General features: G+C 55.2%; 6 protein-coding genes across 6 annotated transcripts; 2 read left to right on the top strand and 4 right to left on the bottom strand.

The window, feature by feature from the left end:
• Nucleotides 1–69: 69 nt before the first annotated feature.
• On the bottom strand, nt 70–2546 carry IUM83_14336 (Hyaluronan mediated motility receptor; the record flags this gene model as incomplete). Its single annotated transcript, XM_067939072.1, has 13 exons — nt 70–184; nt 259–345; nt 421–472; nt 550–613; nt 690–860; nt 923–1015; nt 1089–1158; nt 1220–1320; nt 1396–1419; nt 1488–1650; nt 1752–1825; nt 1904–2026; nt 2106–2546. 13 exons carry the CDS (start codon nt 2544–2546, stop codon nt 70–72), a joined length of 1578 nt encoding a protein of 525 aa, XP_067787696.1.
• A 241-nt stretch (nt 2547–2787) lies between these two features.
• Nucleotides 2788–4033, top strand: IUM83_14335 (uncharacterized protein; the record flags this gene model as incomplete). Its single annotated transcript, XM_067939071.1, has 3 exons — nt 2788–2895; nt 2966–3169; nt 3233–4033. 3 exons carry the CDS (start codon nt 2788–2790, stop codon nt 4031–4033), a joined length of 1113 nt encoding a protein of 370 aa, XP_067787641.1.
• Nucleotides 4034–4197: 164 nt separating this feature from the next.
• On the bottom strand, nt 4198–5772 carry IUM83_14334 (Para-nitrobenzyl esterase; the record flags this gene model as incomplete). The annotated part of the gene is made up of 1 exon (XM_067939070.1): nt 4198–5772. One exon carries the CDS (start codon nt 5770–5772, stop codon nt 4198–4200), a length of 1575 nt encoding a protein of 524 aa, XP_067787695.1.
• Nucleotides 5773–6262: 490 nt separating this feature from the next.
• On the bottom strand, nt 6263–7975 carry IUM83_14333 (Lipase 1; the record flags this gene model as incomplete). The annotated part of the gene is made up of 1 exon (XM_067939069.1): nt 6263–7975. The coding sequence occupies one exon, from the start codon at nt 7973–7975 to the stop codon at nt 6263–6265; it is 1713 nt and encodes a 570-aa protein (XP_067787694.1).
• A 2156-nt stretch (nt 7976–10131) lies between these two features.
• Nucleotides 10132–11844, top strand: IUM83_14332 (Lipase 1; the record flags this gene model as incomplete). The annotated part of the gene is made up of 1 exon (XM_067939068.1): nt 10132–11844. The coding sequence occupies one exon, from the start codon at nt 10132–10134 to the stop codon at nt 11842–11844; it is 1713 nt and encodes a 570-aa protein (XP_067787678.1).
• Nucleotides 11845–12355: 511 nt separating this feature from the next.
• Nucleotides 12356–14065, bottom strand: IUM83_14331 (Lipase 1; the record flags this gene model as incomplete). Its single annotated transcript, XM_067939067.1, has 3 exons — nt 12356–12922; nt 13215–13805; nt 14048–14065. 3 exons carry the CDS (start codon nt 14063–14065, stop codon nt 12356–12358), a joined length of 1176 nt encoding a protein of 391 aa, XP_067787692.1.
• Nucleotides 14066–14683: the final 618 nt, after the last annotated feature.

The following is a 14683-nucleotide window of genomic DNA, read 5'->3' as shown; positions in this document are numbered from 1 at the left end:
GAAGTCCAGGGACAACAAAGTGCATTTTCTTAGATGCTTCTCTATATAACCTCTACCGAAGATCGCCGCTCACGAACGGGACCGTTGGTTTTCCTGCATCTGAGCGTGCCACTGAGCGGCTAGCTGAGTCGGCGCCTCAACACGGTGGAGCAGCGCCAAGTGATCGCGACGAATTACTTTCATGCTGGGCAATTATCACATCCACTCCATCAGTGTTGTTTCATGTTTGGATGGCGTAGCTAGGAATATACAACGCACCGTTGGACGAGCGAGGCCACTTCGCTCTGAGCATCCAGCTTCGCACTTTCTTGCTCTCTACAGTTCTTCTGCAGCGCCTGGAGGTCCCTGCAACAAGAAAAAATGTTTATCAACCTAAGGAACTAGCTGGTCGCGAGAAAAAATAGCAGATCGTTTCAATACCGACGAGCGATGTGAAGCGCGTGCTCCTTGCTTGTTCGGGACTCCTTTTCCTCTGTCAACAGTAAACGCCAACAGTAAGGACTTCTCTGCTCGTCACGAGACCCTGTGAACCTCGTAACAATTGCCCACCGTTGAGTTGCGTCTTGAGCTGTTGGGATTCTTCTTCCAATGCCTTTGTATGTGCCTTCGTTTCCTGCAATGACAGTTTAGCAAAACCAAAAGCTGTCACATCCGGGTCGGAAATGCAAAGTAACGGCGGCACCACATACATCGATAAAGGTCGACAGCTTGTGCAATCTGGCCTCGGCTTTCTCTCGCTGCGACTTTTCACTCTCCCACTCAATGCGCAGTCGCGAGAGAGCTTGGTTCAGGTGGCGGAGTTCAAGGTCCATTTTCCGGAATTCGTCTGCTTTTCTCTTCTCGAGTGCATCACGGTGTTCCTGTAAACAAAATGTGGTCGGCAAAGTGCTCTCAAAGGTTGCTGCTAAATTTCTCAACGCACCTGAGTGGACTTCCAGTCTTCTCTGTCAAGCTGATATTGTTGCTGGAGGCGATCGCGTTCTTGCGTGACAGACTGCCGTGATATCGCTTCCAGCTTCAGCAGTGCAAACAAGTCGGAACAAGTCAGAGTGAACGTAACCAACGCTGACCTAATGTCGTATTCTTACCTGCACCTGACCATGCAACGTCGATACCTGACTTCGACAATCTTCTAGTTCGCTTGACATATTCTTCAACCTTGAGAACACACAGAAGCATCAGCTCACTACCTCCCATTAAACTGGACGGAGCAACATACGCTTGAGCTTTCTGCTGAACCTCCAGCAGTAGCTGCTTGTTTGCGCCCTGTTCTTCTTTCAGTTCCGCTTGAAGACGCTCGCAGTCTCGCTCAACCATGGCCTGTCACAAGGTATTTGTTAACTTATCCTGCCCAAATTTGAGTGGCAGCAACGGCAGCACATCGCCGTGCATTACCGCTTGTGTTTGTAGCTTTGAATTCTGCGGTTAACAATAACGTGCATGAGTACTCCAAGCTTGAATTGGAAGATCGATACTTTCGGATTTACCTGTTCTTGCATTTCCTCAGCAAAACGAAAAGCTTGTTCTCGCTCGCCCTCAAGCGTGTTGAGCTGCTCTTCTCTCTGGCGCCGAACTTCTGCCATTTCTTCGATTAGTTGGGCTTGATCCTGCTTAGTTTGCTGAAGTGCCTTGAATTTATCTTCGTGTTCGCTGCAGTTGTCGGGGTTAGCAACGGTATAAGCGACATGCTGCCACATACTAACAGCGTGCAATCGGGGAAGGACGAAGCGAAGCGACAACCCGATTCTTACCGAATCCAGGCGATGAGCGATTGATACTCGTCCTGAGAAAGTTTTAGGCGCCCAAGCAGATCATTTTTCTCTTGCTAAGGAGAACGACAAAACATCGATGGTGGGTGCTTCAGTGCATTAGAGACGAGGTGTGCCTTGTCCACTCTTCTTACCTCTTGTTCGTCAAAACGCCGCTCCCGCTCAGCCAAATCGCTCGCCAATGAGCGATACTTCGATTGGTACCGCACAAGCTCCTCCTCTACTGCTTCCGAGACCTCAGCGTGCTTTTTCTTTAGCTATAACATCATCACATCAAGAACACGATCAACTGAGCTGTCTGCACACACTAGCTCCGCCCAACCTCCGCTTCGCTACCTCCTGGACGTAGGTGGCCACCACAAGCGCCTGTTGGAAGAGCTCATTCTTTGTAGTCGAGAGTAGGAACTCCTTCACGTCTCCAAACTGCGAGCGCTGCAGCAGTTGCCGCACAACGAGGCCGGCATTGGCCTCGGAGCTGTAATTAGTCTTTGTCGTCCCCGACTGCTTCGAACTCCGTGTCGACCGCTTTTCGCGGACTGGAGCTGACGGCGGTGGTACCAAAATTGCATCATCATTCACCACTTTCAGCGACGACTTTGCTTCTCGTTGCGATTCTTCACTCGTGGTGCTGCGTGCAGATCCACTGCGTTTGACCGGTTTCTTCTTCTTTGGCACCGACATCTTCGCCACATCCAGCGCCAACAAATTGATCTGTGTCGGCTCATTCTCCTTCTGCCGGATCTGCTGCCGTCGACGCACGAGGCTCGCGCGGTCCATTTGACCCCGTCACCAGCGAGCAGTTACTGAATTCGTAGTGACCATTCACTTCAACCTACTTAGTGCCACGACGTTCCTACGATGCAAGTCTCTGCTGTCGCCATGTTCACGCGTCGGTACCGTCTTTCAGTGACTGCGACAGTGCATCTTCCCGTCTGGTGAACGTGGACAAATGGCGGCAAAAGGGGGGAGTTCTCTACCTCGTGGGGCTGGAGATGACGTTCGTCCGAGGAAGAAGCGGATGAACAGCGACGACCACCCGGACGACGACAGCGCGCAGTCCGACGCAGGGCAGTGCAGGCAGAAGAAGAAGCGAGGGTACCGGAAGGCGTCGCACGCGATCCGCAAAGTACGGCCCGGGCTTTCGAGACGAACCAGTCGAGGCCTGTCGACTAACTCAAATGCTTCCAACTGTGCAGGAGGAGATCGATCGACTGCGTGTCGAGATGGCACAGCTGAAGCAGCAAGTGATGGAGCTGCAACGGCGTGCAATCGCTCCCAGACGGAAGGGCGAAGATAAAGTGAGCAAGAAATTGTATACGAACGTCCTACATAACGTGGTCAAACAACAGCAGAATGCCTTTGTGGACGTCCAGGCGGCCATGACGGGCTACGCGGCGAGTGTGCGTACCTTTAATTGCATCGATACTGCTGCAAAGCTCATCGTTTTATTTGTTTTCACGTAGACCATCCAGACCGGGAGTCCTATTCAGCGGCCACTGGTCTTGCGCCGAGACGAACTATCGCGCCGAAACACGCTGCGTTCGATGAAGGGGTTGAAGCTGCAGGACGCTCGCAACTTCTTACGTAGAAGACTGTCACACCTCAACCCGCTCAACTCGGTGTCGGAGGAGCATCGGTTCGAGAACGACGACGGCGATTACTGGGCGGTTCGTCTGGTGGTCTCCCAGTTCGAGTCGGCCCAGAGCACCAAGCAAGTGTTCGACCTGGTCGTGTACTACCTGTCCAATAGCGAGATCAGCATCTCAGAGAAGGTGGGGCATCTCACAGTTCGTGAAGATGACGACAATGGCGAGGCGGGTATCATGCAGCACTATTTGTCGTCGCTGACGGGCAAAGGTCTTCGCATGGAATCCAATACGGTAATATTTCACGAGTTTCATGAAGCTGGGCCAGACAGCCCCCAGGACACCTACGGACTCATTGCTTCCGAGTTCGTCGACGAAGACGAGCGACACCCGTACCGCTCGAATGAGCGTATACGGAAGGACGTCAACGCGGTGATGGAGGTGCGGTCATTCACTCGACGTCCCCGACGATTCGGAGTTTCCGATGCCGACAATGTTCAAGACGAAAAGGTGGTGGTTCTTACACAATGGTCTCACTCGCGCCTGCGTCGTCCCAGTTTCCCGGTGCGAAATGATGGCTGGCACGAGCTACGTGAAAACATGGACCGCTGGAGCCAGAATATGCACAAAAACATCATGGAAACGCTGGAGCCGACAATCCAAAGTCGTCTTTACTGACAGGTTGCGGCTTAGCCACGATATGCACAGCGCATTTGGTGTTGTTTGGATATATTTGAAGCGAAGTTGACGAGGGGCTAACGAACACTGAGCACCAGAGACAATTTTTGAGTAGCTCAACACATTTCTACGAGGTTCTCGCGTGAACTTGATCAGTAAAGCGCTTAGTACCACAGAGCCTTGTTCCAGTACAAGCCCTTCTCGTTGGCCAAGTCGTCGGCCACGACTGTAATCGAGTCGTTGAATACGAGCTCTGCGCCATCACTTGATTCGTTGTACTGCGGCCAGTACGGCTTGTCGTCGAGCCACACCGAATTCGGGTTGCCAGTGATCACGAAGGACAGAAGGTATTTCTGCATTTGCCTCGCGATCGTCGTATCCACTGGCGACGTGATAGAGCTCGCCAGAGCTGTCAGAGCTGAGGCTTCAGAAGTCAGCGTGGCTGTCGAATCGTTCGTCGGGATTGAGAGCGTGTACGTGCTGTAAAAGTAGTAGCTCTGGTCGGTGCCGTGTTTGGCAGGACTGATGCCAACCTCACCATTCCAGGTCTGGTTTCCAAGAGCGTACGTTAGTCCCAGGTTCTTCGAAGTAACTTGAGCAGATTGTTGCATGTCGTTGAAACGAAGCCCCGCGCTCGCGTAGTCCGCTGCCGGATACAGTTCCAGCAGCTCCTCGATGACATCGTCGGTGATGGCAGGGAACAGTACCCGCAAGGTTGTGACAATATCCTCTTCGCTTTCGACGCCAGTGTACGCCACCGTGTTGTATTCGTGCTGCTCATGTGTGAGCACACACGGACCAGAGAAGTTGAAGTGGCCCTGGTACACACTCGCCTCGTACGTGTTCGAGAGAATGAACCCGTCCACACGAGGCTGCAGCGTGTACGAATACGCGTTCACGATTTTTGTCGTAGCGTTGGCCAGGGTACCGAATGGAACCTTCCGCATGCAATCCAAGTGGCCTCCCTCACATCCGACCGCCGTCGACACATTCTGCCAGAACTGCTCGGCTTGATGGTGGCCCGCACTCGGGAGATAACCGGGAGACATAATGTACGCCTTCTGGAACAGCTGAGGTGCGTTGCCGCCAAAGCGGGTCATCTGGAACCCGATCTGGGAGCCACCAGCAGAGAACCCCACTGCCGTGACGTCGTTCGGGTTGCCTCCAAACTTGCCAATGTACTTCTGCACCCACTCGAACGCGTGCGTGGCGTCCCAGACAGCCAAGTTCGAGACACCGCCCTCGTGCTGGTACGTCGGACCGGTGGCCACGCCCGTAAGTCCCAAACGGTAGTTGTACGCCACGTAGATGAAGTCTGTGGACAGCTCGAACAGCCCCTCCGGCGTGTTCACCGACTTGGATCCGAGCTTGAACCGACCGCCGTAGTTGTACACCAGTACCGGGAGGTTCCGCCCGACAGCATCAACAGGGGCCCACACATCCAGGAACAAGCAGTCCTCCGAAGATGCGCAGTCCACGTCGGTGTCGGCGAGGTTGCCCGTGTTGATGTCCGTCTCGACGTCGGGCCATTGCGGTGCTGCGAAGCGCAGATCACCGGTTGGAGCCTTGGCATATCGGATGTTCTGGAACTTGTAGTACCCGACGGTGGTGTTGCCTCCGACGGCCTGGATGGTGGAGTAGTCGAGTGTGATGGTGGGCAGCGACGAGGAATCCTCACCACCGGCGAGGACGAGGGTAGCAATGGCGGCCGCCACGGCTAGAAGCGAGTACACGCGCATGTTTGCAGAAGATGGAGCAGGTTTTCAAAGACTCGTGCCGTGGGGAACGCGAATTCAAAAGTGATTGAGCTAGTCGACTAGCGCAATTGGGCGCTCAACCAGTTCGAGGTTGTGCATGTATCTTTACCGTGCGTTGATTTGCTTCATAGTCTATCTCGTCGTGATTCCCGAGGTTATACATTTCCGCTGTCAGATGAAATTCATGTTTCCCTGCAAACTCAGCTGTGAGATATCACCAACTTGATGGCGACTGGAGAGATTTTGATTCGGTTCGCAGCCTACTGTAGGCTGATGAAGCGTAGGTCCTACGCGTCATTAAGAATTTAACCCCTCCGAGCGCAACGCTACCGAGTGATGAGTGTCAAAGCAGATTCGAGGCGCGGCCAGGCAAGGTAGTGTGTGTATTCACCTTCGATTAAGGAATTTCTGGTGTAAAATGCAGGGGGCAGGTGCCCAATTATTTTATTGTGTAGACTCGGTGCTTGGCAGCCTAGTACCACAGAGCCTTGTTCCAGAACAAGCTCTTCGCGTTCGCCAGGTCATCGTCCGCGACCGTGAACGTGTCGTTGAAGACGATCTGGGTGCCCACACTCGACTCGTTGTACAACGGCCAGTAGATCTTGTCGTCGGCCCACTTGGTGTTGGGGTTGCCGGTGAGTACGAAAGAGAGCAGATACTTCTGCATCATGACGGCGATCGTCGCGTTAACCGACGAGCTGCCGCCCATGCCTCCGGCACCGCCAGGGCCGCCAGTCGAGCTGCCGTCCGTCATGCCCATGCCGCTGGCGTCACCGACACTGGTGGTGGAAGCACCGGAAGAGGCCGTGGTGGTCGTCGTGGTGTCCGACGAGCTGCTCGAAGAAGTCGACAACGTGTACGTGCTGTACCAGTAGTAGCTCTGGTCCGTGCCGTGCGTCGCCGAGCTCAGTGCGACTTCAGCGTTCCACGTCTGGTTGTTCAGCGCGTGCGTCAGCGCCAAGTTCTTGCCGGTCAAGTCGAACGACTGCTTCATGTCCGCGAAGCGCAGGCCGGCGCTCTCGTAGTCGGCCTCCGGGTACAGCTCCAGTAGCTCCTCGACCACATCGTCCGTGATGGCCGGGAAGAAGATGCGCAGGTACGTGGACACGTCCGCCTGCGAGTCCACGCCGCTGTAGGCCTGGCTGTTGGCCTCGTGTTGCTCGTGCGAGATGACGCACGGACCGGAGAAGTTGAAGTGGCCCTGGTACAGATTCGCCTCGTACGTGTCCGGGATGATGAAGCCGTCCACGCGCGGCTGCAGCTGGTACGTGTACTCGTCGACGATGTCGTTGGTCGCGTCGGTGAGGTTGGTGAAGTCCACTTGGCGCATGCAGTCGAGGTGGCCGCCGTCGCAGCCCACGGCCGAGGACACGTTCTGCCAGAACTGCTCGCCGTGGTGGTGACCGGCACCAGGCACGAAGCCCGGAGACATGACGTAGGCCTTGTGGAAGAGCTGCAGCGCGTTGCCTCCGAAGCGAGTCATCTGGAACAGCACCTGCGAGCCACCAGCAGAGAATCCCATGGCCGTCACGTCGTCCGGATTGCCGCCGAACTTGGTGATGTACTTCTGCACCCACTCGAAGGCGTGCGTCGAGTCCCAGACGCACAGGTTGGCGTCGCCGCCCTCGTGCTGATACGTGGGTCCTGTGGCGAGTCCCGTGATGCCGAGACGGTAGTTATAGGCCACGAAGATGAAGTCCGTGGACAGGTCGAAGAGGCCCTCGGGCGTGTTTTGCGACTTGGAGCCGCCTTTGAAGCCGCCGCCGTACGTCCACACGAGCACCGGCAGGTTGCGGCCGGCGGCATCGGCAGGGGCCCACACGTCCAGGTACAGGCAGTCCTCCTCAGAGGAGCAGTCAACGTCGGCGTCGGCCAAGTTCGTGCCGGTGTTGGTCTCGGTCTCGACGTCAGGCCACTCGGGGGCGGCGAAGCGGAGGTCGCCGGTGGGCACCTTGGCGAAGCGAATGTTCTGGTACTTGTAGTAGCCGACGGTGGTGTTGCCTCCGACGGCCTGGACGGTGGTGTAGTCGAGCTCGACGGTGGGCAGTGACGAGGATGACGAACCGCTGCTAGTCGTCGAGTTGGCGGCTGAGCTCTGCACAGTGTTGAGGGCGGTGGTGCTGCTGCCAGCAAGGGTAGGAGCGACAACAGCGGCGGCAGCCAACAGGAGAGCGTAGACGCGCATGCTTGCTGGTCTGTGGGTGTTCAATAGCTGTTGCTGGAAGGCAGGCAGATTGGAAAGTGAGTCTAAAGCTCGTCGACTGCCGTGTCTGGCATGACACCAACCGCGGTGATCCAGAGGGCACCGAGACGGCGTACGGATTTGACGATGGGGAGGATCACAGCACTAACCTTGCGTGTGACATCCTGATGGTTAGCCTGACCGTTTCTGCCTCACAAGCTGCGAGTCGCAGCGCCGGAGCTCGTGTCCAGGTGCTGAGGTGAAGGTGGACAGGCAGCATGCACTGTGCGAAAGAGAGTAAACGTCAAAGGCTGGTGATTACTCGCCTGACCAATATTCGAAACCCGACCTAACGGACAATACATCGGATTCGCGAATATGAACATCGCCTCATCGGGTTCACGAATCCTGACCACACAAGCGTGTCCAGCGTTGCACGATTCAAGAGCGGGGTTACGCCGCTCCGGCGTGAGCCAAGCAAAACGAGCTGCTGCATGGGTGCCAAGTTGTCACTGACAACAGCTCGAGTGAACGAAGCGCACTATCCATAGCTATCGTATATCGTACAGGCGAGCTCTCAAGGTTGGGCCCGCGATCACTGTTGGAAAGGAGAGTATTTCAATACTCTGCTATTAAAACAGGTTGGTTACTTCCAAGGATATGTATTCGAGCGATAGGCTGCTGTTGAGGAGTAGCAAAGCGCCGAGCCTATAAGCCAGCCTGAAACTATCACAGCTGTGGTTTCCACAATCCCGAGTGTGACAGACTGCATAAATGTGGCCAGACGGCCGGATATTTGTGCGTTCATCGATCACGCGGTGATTGATGAACGGTTTGGCGCGGCAGATGACTTGTAGCAAACTAATTTTTTGCACCGAAACCGATCCGAGCAAAGCACTGAGTAATCACTTAGATTTAGTCTTAGGTTTGTATGCCTACTCAAACGCCCGCAGTATCCTGTCCCACACTACGCTACAGTACATGTGGTACAGTACAAATTTGATCGAGATAGCAATGGTCGAATAAATACATGTACCGTCGAGGGCGATTGCGCCCGAAATGTACCCAGTACTTCACTTGCGACGATTGGAATTTGTACGAGCATACACAGGATACACCTGCACTTACTGTACGTAAGAAGACATTCTATAACGCCTTTTGATATCTCTAGCACAATATATGTAAAAAATCGCAATACTGTAGTGAGTGTAGTTATTCAATCTACCAATAACGTTAGTTATTGTCTCATACACTTTTTAGAGTTCAATTGGATACTGTTAACATTAAATGTTAACAGTATCCAATTGAACTCAGAGAAATTCAAATTTTGTATAGACCCACCCTACCACCCTATTGAGCTCTCCGAGAGACGGCAAACTCCGTAGCTGACACACGTTGTCCTGCACAAAGGCGACCATGGTCGGTGACCATGTCACCGAACAGTACAGCGCTCCACTTGAATGAAATATTTTGTTCATCGCGAGATTTAACGAAGATGAACACCAACGTTTTATGTTCGTACGGGATTTAATGAAATTCTGAAGAGCAAGCAGCATCGATCTCCGTTTGTGTGTGTGTGCGTCTACCATCCACGCCCTTCGCGTAGTGGCACCGCCGTGGGGCAAGCGAAACGAGGCTAAAACGCTGCTAAGCTTAGCAGCTCGAGATACCTGAATTGCTCAGCGGGGCTTCTTCCAGCACAGTAGGCGCCAGCTAGCGAAAAGCAAGTACAGAATGCACGATCACAGGCTTTCTTACTCCGTCCGCAACGGACTCGGCTAAGCGACGACTACCGAAAGAAGAGGCATCAGCGTAGGACTCAGGCAACAACAATTGTAGCTGTGATCGTCATGCGCAAATAATCAGCGTAAGTGGCTCATGCGTCAAAGTATGTCGCATTGAAAAGAACGACGATACATGTAAGATGCTTCGGCGTGTATCACACCGAACTGCAACTTCGAGTTTTACCGGATCTCTAAAACAAACATGGATTTGGGCCCCATGTGTCGATCATTTTCTTCACACAAAGCGCAATGCAAAGTGTTATGTCTCACCCACGACCACACTAGCTTTCACTCTCCACTCTCCTTCTCACTTTCCGTTTTGCCTCAAACGACCATTGCAATCAACGGATAACCACCTACCAGCACCAACTCATCATGCGCGTCTACGCTCTCCTGTTGGCTGCCGCCGCTGTTGTCGCTCCTACCCTTGCTGGCAGCAGCACCACCGCCCTCAACACTGTGCAGAGCTCAGCCGCCAACTCGACGACTAGCAGCGGTTCGTCATCCTCGTCACTGCCCACCGTCGAGCTCGACTACACCACCGTCCAGGCCGTCGGAGGCAACACCACCGTCGGCTACTACAAGTACCAGAACATTCGCTTCGCCAAGGTGCCCACCGGCGACCTCCGCTTCGCCGCCCCCGAGTGGCCTGACGTCGAGACCGAGACCAACACCGGCACGAACCTGGCCGACGCCGACGTTGACTGCTCCTCTGAGGAGGACTGCCTGTACCTGGACGTGTGGGCCCCTGCCGATGCCGCCGGCCGCAACCTGCCGGTGCTCGTGTGGACGTACGGCGGCGGTTTCAAAGGCGGCTCCAAGTCGCAAAACACGCCCGAGGGCCTCTTCGACCTGTCCACGGACTTCATCTTCGTGGCCTATAACTACCGTCTCGGCATCACGGGACTCGCCACAGGACCCACGTATCAGCACGAGGGCGGCGACGCCAACCTGTGCGTCTGGGACTCGACGCACGCCTTCGAGTGGGTGCAGAAGTACATCACCAAGTTCGGCGGCAATCCGGACGACGTGACGGCCATGGGATTCTCTGCTGGTGGCTCGCAGGTGCTGTTCCAGATGACTCGCTTCGGAGGCAACGCGCTGCAGCTCTTCCACAAGGCCTACGTCATGTCTCCGGGCTTCGTGCCTGGTGCCGGTCACCACCACGGCGAGCAGTTCTGGCAGAACGTGTCCTCGGCCGTGGGCTGCGACGGCGGCCACCTCGACTGCATGCGCCAAGTGGACTTCACCAACCTCACCGACGCGACCAACGACATCGTCGACGAGTACACGTACCAGCTGCAGCCGCGCGTGGACGGCTTCATCATCCCGGACACGTACGAGGCGAATCTGTACCAGGGCCACTTCAACTTCTCCGGTCCGTGCGTCATCTCGCACGAGCAACACGAGGCCAACAGCCAGGCCTACAGCGGCGTGGACTCGCAGGCGGACGTGTCCACGTACCTGCGCATCTTCTTCCCGGCCATCACGGACGATGTGGTCGAGGAGCTACTGGAGCTGTACCCGGAGGCCGACTACGAGAGCGCCGGCCTGCGCTTCGCGGACATGAAGCAGTCGTTCGACTTGACCGGCAAGAACTTGGCGCTGACGCACGCGCTGAACAACCAGACGTGGAACGCTGAAGTCGCACTGAGCTCGGCGACGCACGGCACGGACCAGAGCTACTACTGGTACAGCACGTACACGTTGTCGACTTCTTCGAGCAGCTCGTCGGACACCACGACGACCACCACGGCCTCTTCCGGTGCTTCCACCACCAGTGTCGGTGACGCCAGCGGCATGGGCATGACGGACGGCAGCTCGACTGGCGGCCCTGGCGGTGCCGGAGGCATGGGCGGCAGCTCGTCGGTTAACGCGACGATCGCCGTCATGATGCAGAAGTATCTGCTCTCTTTCGTACTCACCGGCAACCCCAACACCAAGTGGGCCGACGACAAGATCTACTGGCCGTTGTACAACGAGTCGAGTGTGGGCACCCAGATCGTCTTCAACGACACGTTCACGGTCGCGGACGATGACCTGGCGAACGCAAAGAGCTTGTTCTGGAACAAGGCTCTGTGGTACTAGGCTGCTAAGCACCGAGTCTACACAATAAAAGTATCGGGCACCGTCCCCCTGCGTTTTACACAATGAAATTCCTTAGTCGAAGGTGCAAACTACATATCTTGCGTTGACTGTTCCTCGAATCTGCTTTTGACACTATCAATCGGTAGCGTTGCGCTCGGAGGGGTTAAATTCTTAAGAAGCGTAGGTTGCGAACGGGACACGACAAATACTGGTACTAGGATCCACACATCTTGTCGCGGTCATTTCCACCGGTGGCAAACACTTCGCTGCTTTTGTTGCGTTTGTTGCCGCCTGGGGCGCAGTACCGTGGCTGAGCTGTTACTATAGTGCTAGAAATGTTTCGAATGCCAGCTTCTGTCGTCATTTGGCGAAGGATTTGGAAACGTTTCCGGGATAGTGCCAGCAGTTGTCATTTTCGCTGAATGGGCAGCCAACACGAGAATGCAGCACGCACTGCGTGTACTTGTTTGTAGTTGCACTGTACTATCGAAAACCCCTAGCGCCATTTCGCTTAATACCACAGAGCCTTGTTCCAGAACAGTCTCTTCGCGTTCGCCAGGTCATCGTCCGCGACCGTAAAGGTGTCGTTGAAGACGATCTGGGTGCCCACACGCGACTCGTTGTACAGCGGCCAGTAGATCTTGTCATCGGCCCAGATGGAGTTGGGGTTGCCAGCGAGTACGAACGACATGAGGTACTTCTGCATCATGACGGCGATCGTCGCGTTCACTGTCGTGGTAACAGCACCGACGCTAGCAGCTTCGTCTGAACTCAACGACGACGTAGTCGCTGACGAGCTCTCCGAAGCGGTCGAAAGCGAGTACGTGCTGTACCAGTAGTAGTTCTGGTCAAAGCAATGAGTTGCTTCGCCGAGCGAGACCTGCGCGTTCCAGGTCTGGTTGTTCAGGGCATTCGTCAGAGCCAAATTCTTCGCCGTCAGGTCGAATGACTGCTTCATGTCGGCGAAGCGAAGACCCGCGCTCTCGTAGTCAGCCTCCGGGTACAGCTCGAGCAGTTTGTCCACCGCGTCGTCGGAGATACCGGGGAAGAAGATACGAAGGTACGTTGAGACGTCCTCCTGCGTCTCAACACCAGAGTACTCGTGAGAGTTTGCCTCGTGCTGCTCGTGTGAGATGACGCATGGACCGGAGAAGTTGAAGTGACCCTAGCACAAATTCGCCTTGTACGTGTCCGGCCGTCCACGCGAGGCTGCATCTGGTACGTGTACGTGTCCACGATGGTGTTGGAAGCATTGACCAAATCGTCGAACGATACCTCGCGCATGCAGTCCAGGTGGCCACCCTCGCAGCCCAGGGAGGACGATACATTCTGCCAGAACTGCTCGGCGTGTGATGACCGGCACCCGGCACGTAGCCCGGGGACATGATATACGCCTTCTGGAAGAGCTGGGGCGCATTGCCTCCGAAGCGAGTCATCTGGAACATAACTTGGGAAGCACCCGCGGAAAACCCGGCGGCAGTGACGTCGTTGGGGTTGCCGCCGAACTTGCTGATGTACTTCTGCACCCATTCAAAGGCGTGCGTCGAGTCCCAAACACAGGGGTTGGAAACTCCACCCTCGTGTTGGTACGCTGGGCCATTGGTAAGACCCGTGATCCCCACGCGGTAGTTGTACGCCACGAAGACGAAGTCCTGAATGAGGTCGAAAAGACCTTCGGGTGTGTTCTCCGACTTGGAGCCGCCCGTGAAGCCGCCGCCGTACGTCCACACGAGCACCGGCAGGTTGCGTCCAGCAGCGTTGGCGGGGGGCCACACATCAAGGTACTGGCGGTCTTCGGAAGTCTTGCATTCAACATCGATGTTGGCCAACTTGCGGGTGTTGATCTCAGTCTCGACGTCAGGCCATTCGGGGGCGGCAAAGCGGAGGTCGCCGGTGGGCACCTTGGCGAAGCGAATGTTCTGGTGCTTGTAGTAGCCGACGGTGGTGTTGCCTCCGACGGCCTGGACGGTGGTGTAGTCGAGCTCTTGTCATCTTGTCGATTAGTCGTCGCGAAAAACGTAAACCACAGGCCGTTCTTCGCTCCAGCAATGACTCCCCCGTTCATCCGTCTACAGTGTACAGTGTAAGGCTGGAGGTTGATCCGTTTGTCGATCCTCAGCTATCCGCTGCGGAGATCATCGGTTATGATGAATCGGTAATTCGAACCCCCCTCCCCAAAGCTGTGCCCTCCCTCCGCCCTCACCTGTAGCAAACGAGTCATTTTTGAAGTTCTCTCATCAAGACGTAGGACGTTTGTGAAATCGACGCCGATTCAACGAGTCGCGTTTTGGTGGACACGTTCCAACAACCTCAGCGGACTCAGACTGTTTATGTTGCGCTCGCGTCAACTGGTTTTTGGAAACGTGATCAAATGGTTTGGTGTGGCCGAAAAGGGTCGGTGGATGGCCCCACGAGCCATGTTCCAACGTATGCTGTATGTTGTATGCGTGCAAGCAACTCAGCTCAGTCACTGCTTCTGCCTGTGGCAACAAAAAAAACTAGGGCCTTTACTGCTGCACGACTGCCCCCGACATGATCTTGGGCATTTCGAGGCTGGGAGCACGACGGACCCACAAACACTATCCTCTTCCAGACATGAAGGCAAGGGGGATCCTGTTAAATTCATGTGCCGCATCTGACACTGCGACTTCGGCATGTTCGCTACAGTACATGTACATGCACGTTGCAGACTAACTCAACTCCAACAATTTTGGTGTGTAGGCACGTAAGGTAAGATACACCATCTTCAAGTCTACCCTCGTGAAAACTTAGTGCTGTTGGCTGTTTGTTGAACCGCGAGGTGGACGCCTTGCGCATTCGACGCACTCAACGCTGCAGC

This window comes from Phytophthora cinnamomi (genome assembly GCF_018691715.1).
Source record: "Phytophthora cinnamomi strain GKB4 chromosome Unknown Contig58, whole genome shotgun sequence".
Lineage (NCBI taxonomy): Eukaryota > Oomycota > Peronosporomycetes > Peronosporales > Peronosporaceae > Phytophthora > Phytophthora cinnamomi.
The sequence above is the reverse complement of the archived record's forward strand: the minus strand, read 5'-3'. Positions and strand labels throughout refer to the sequence as shown.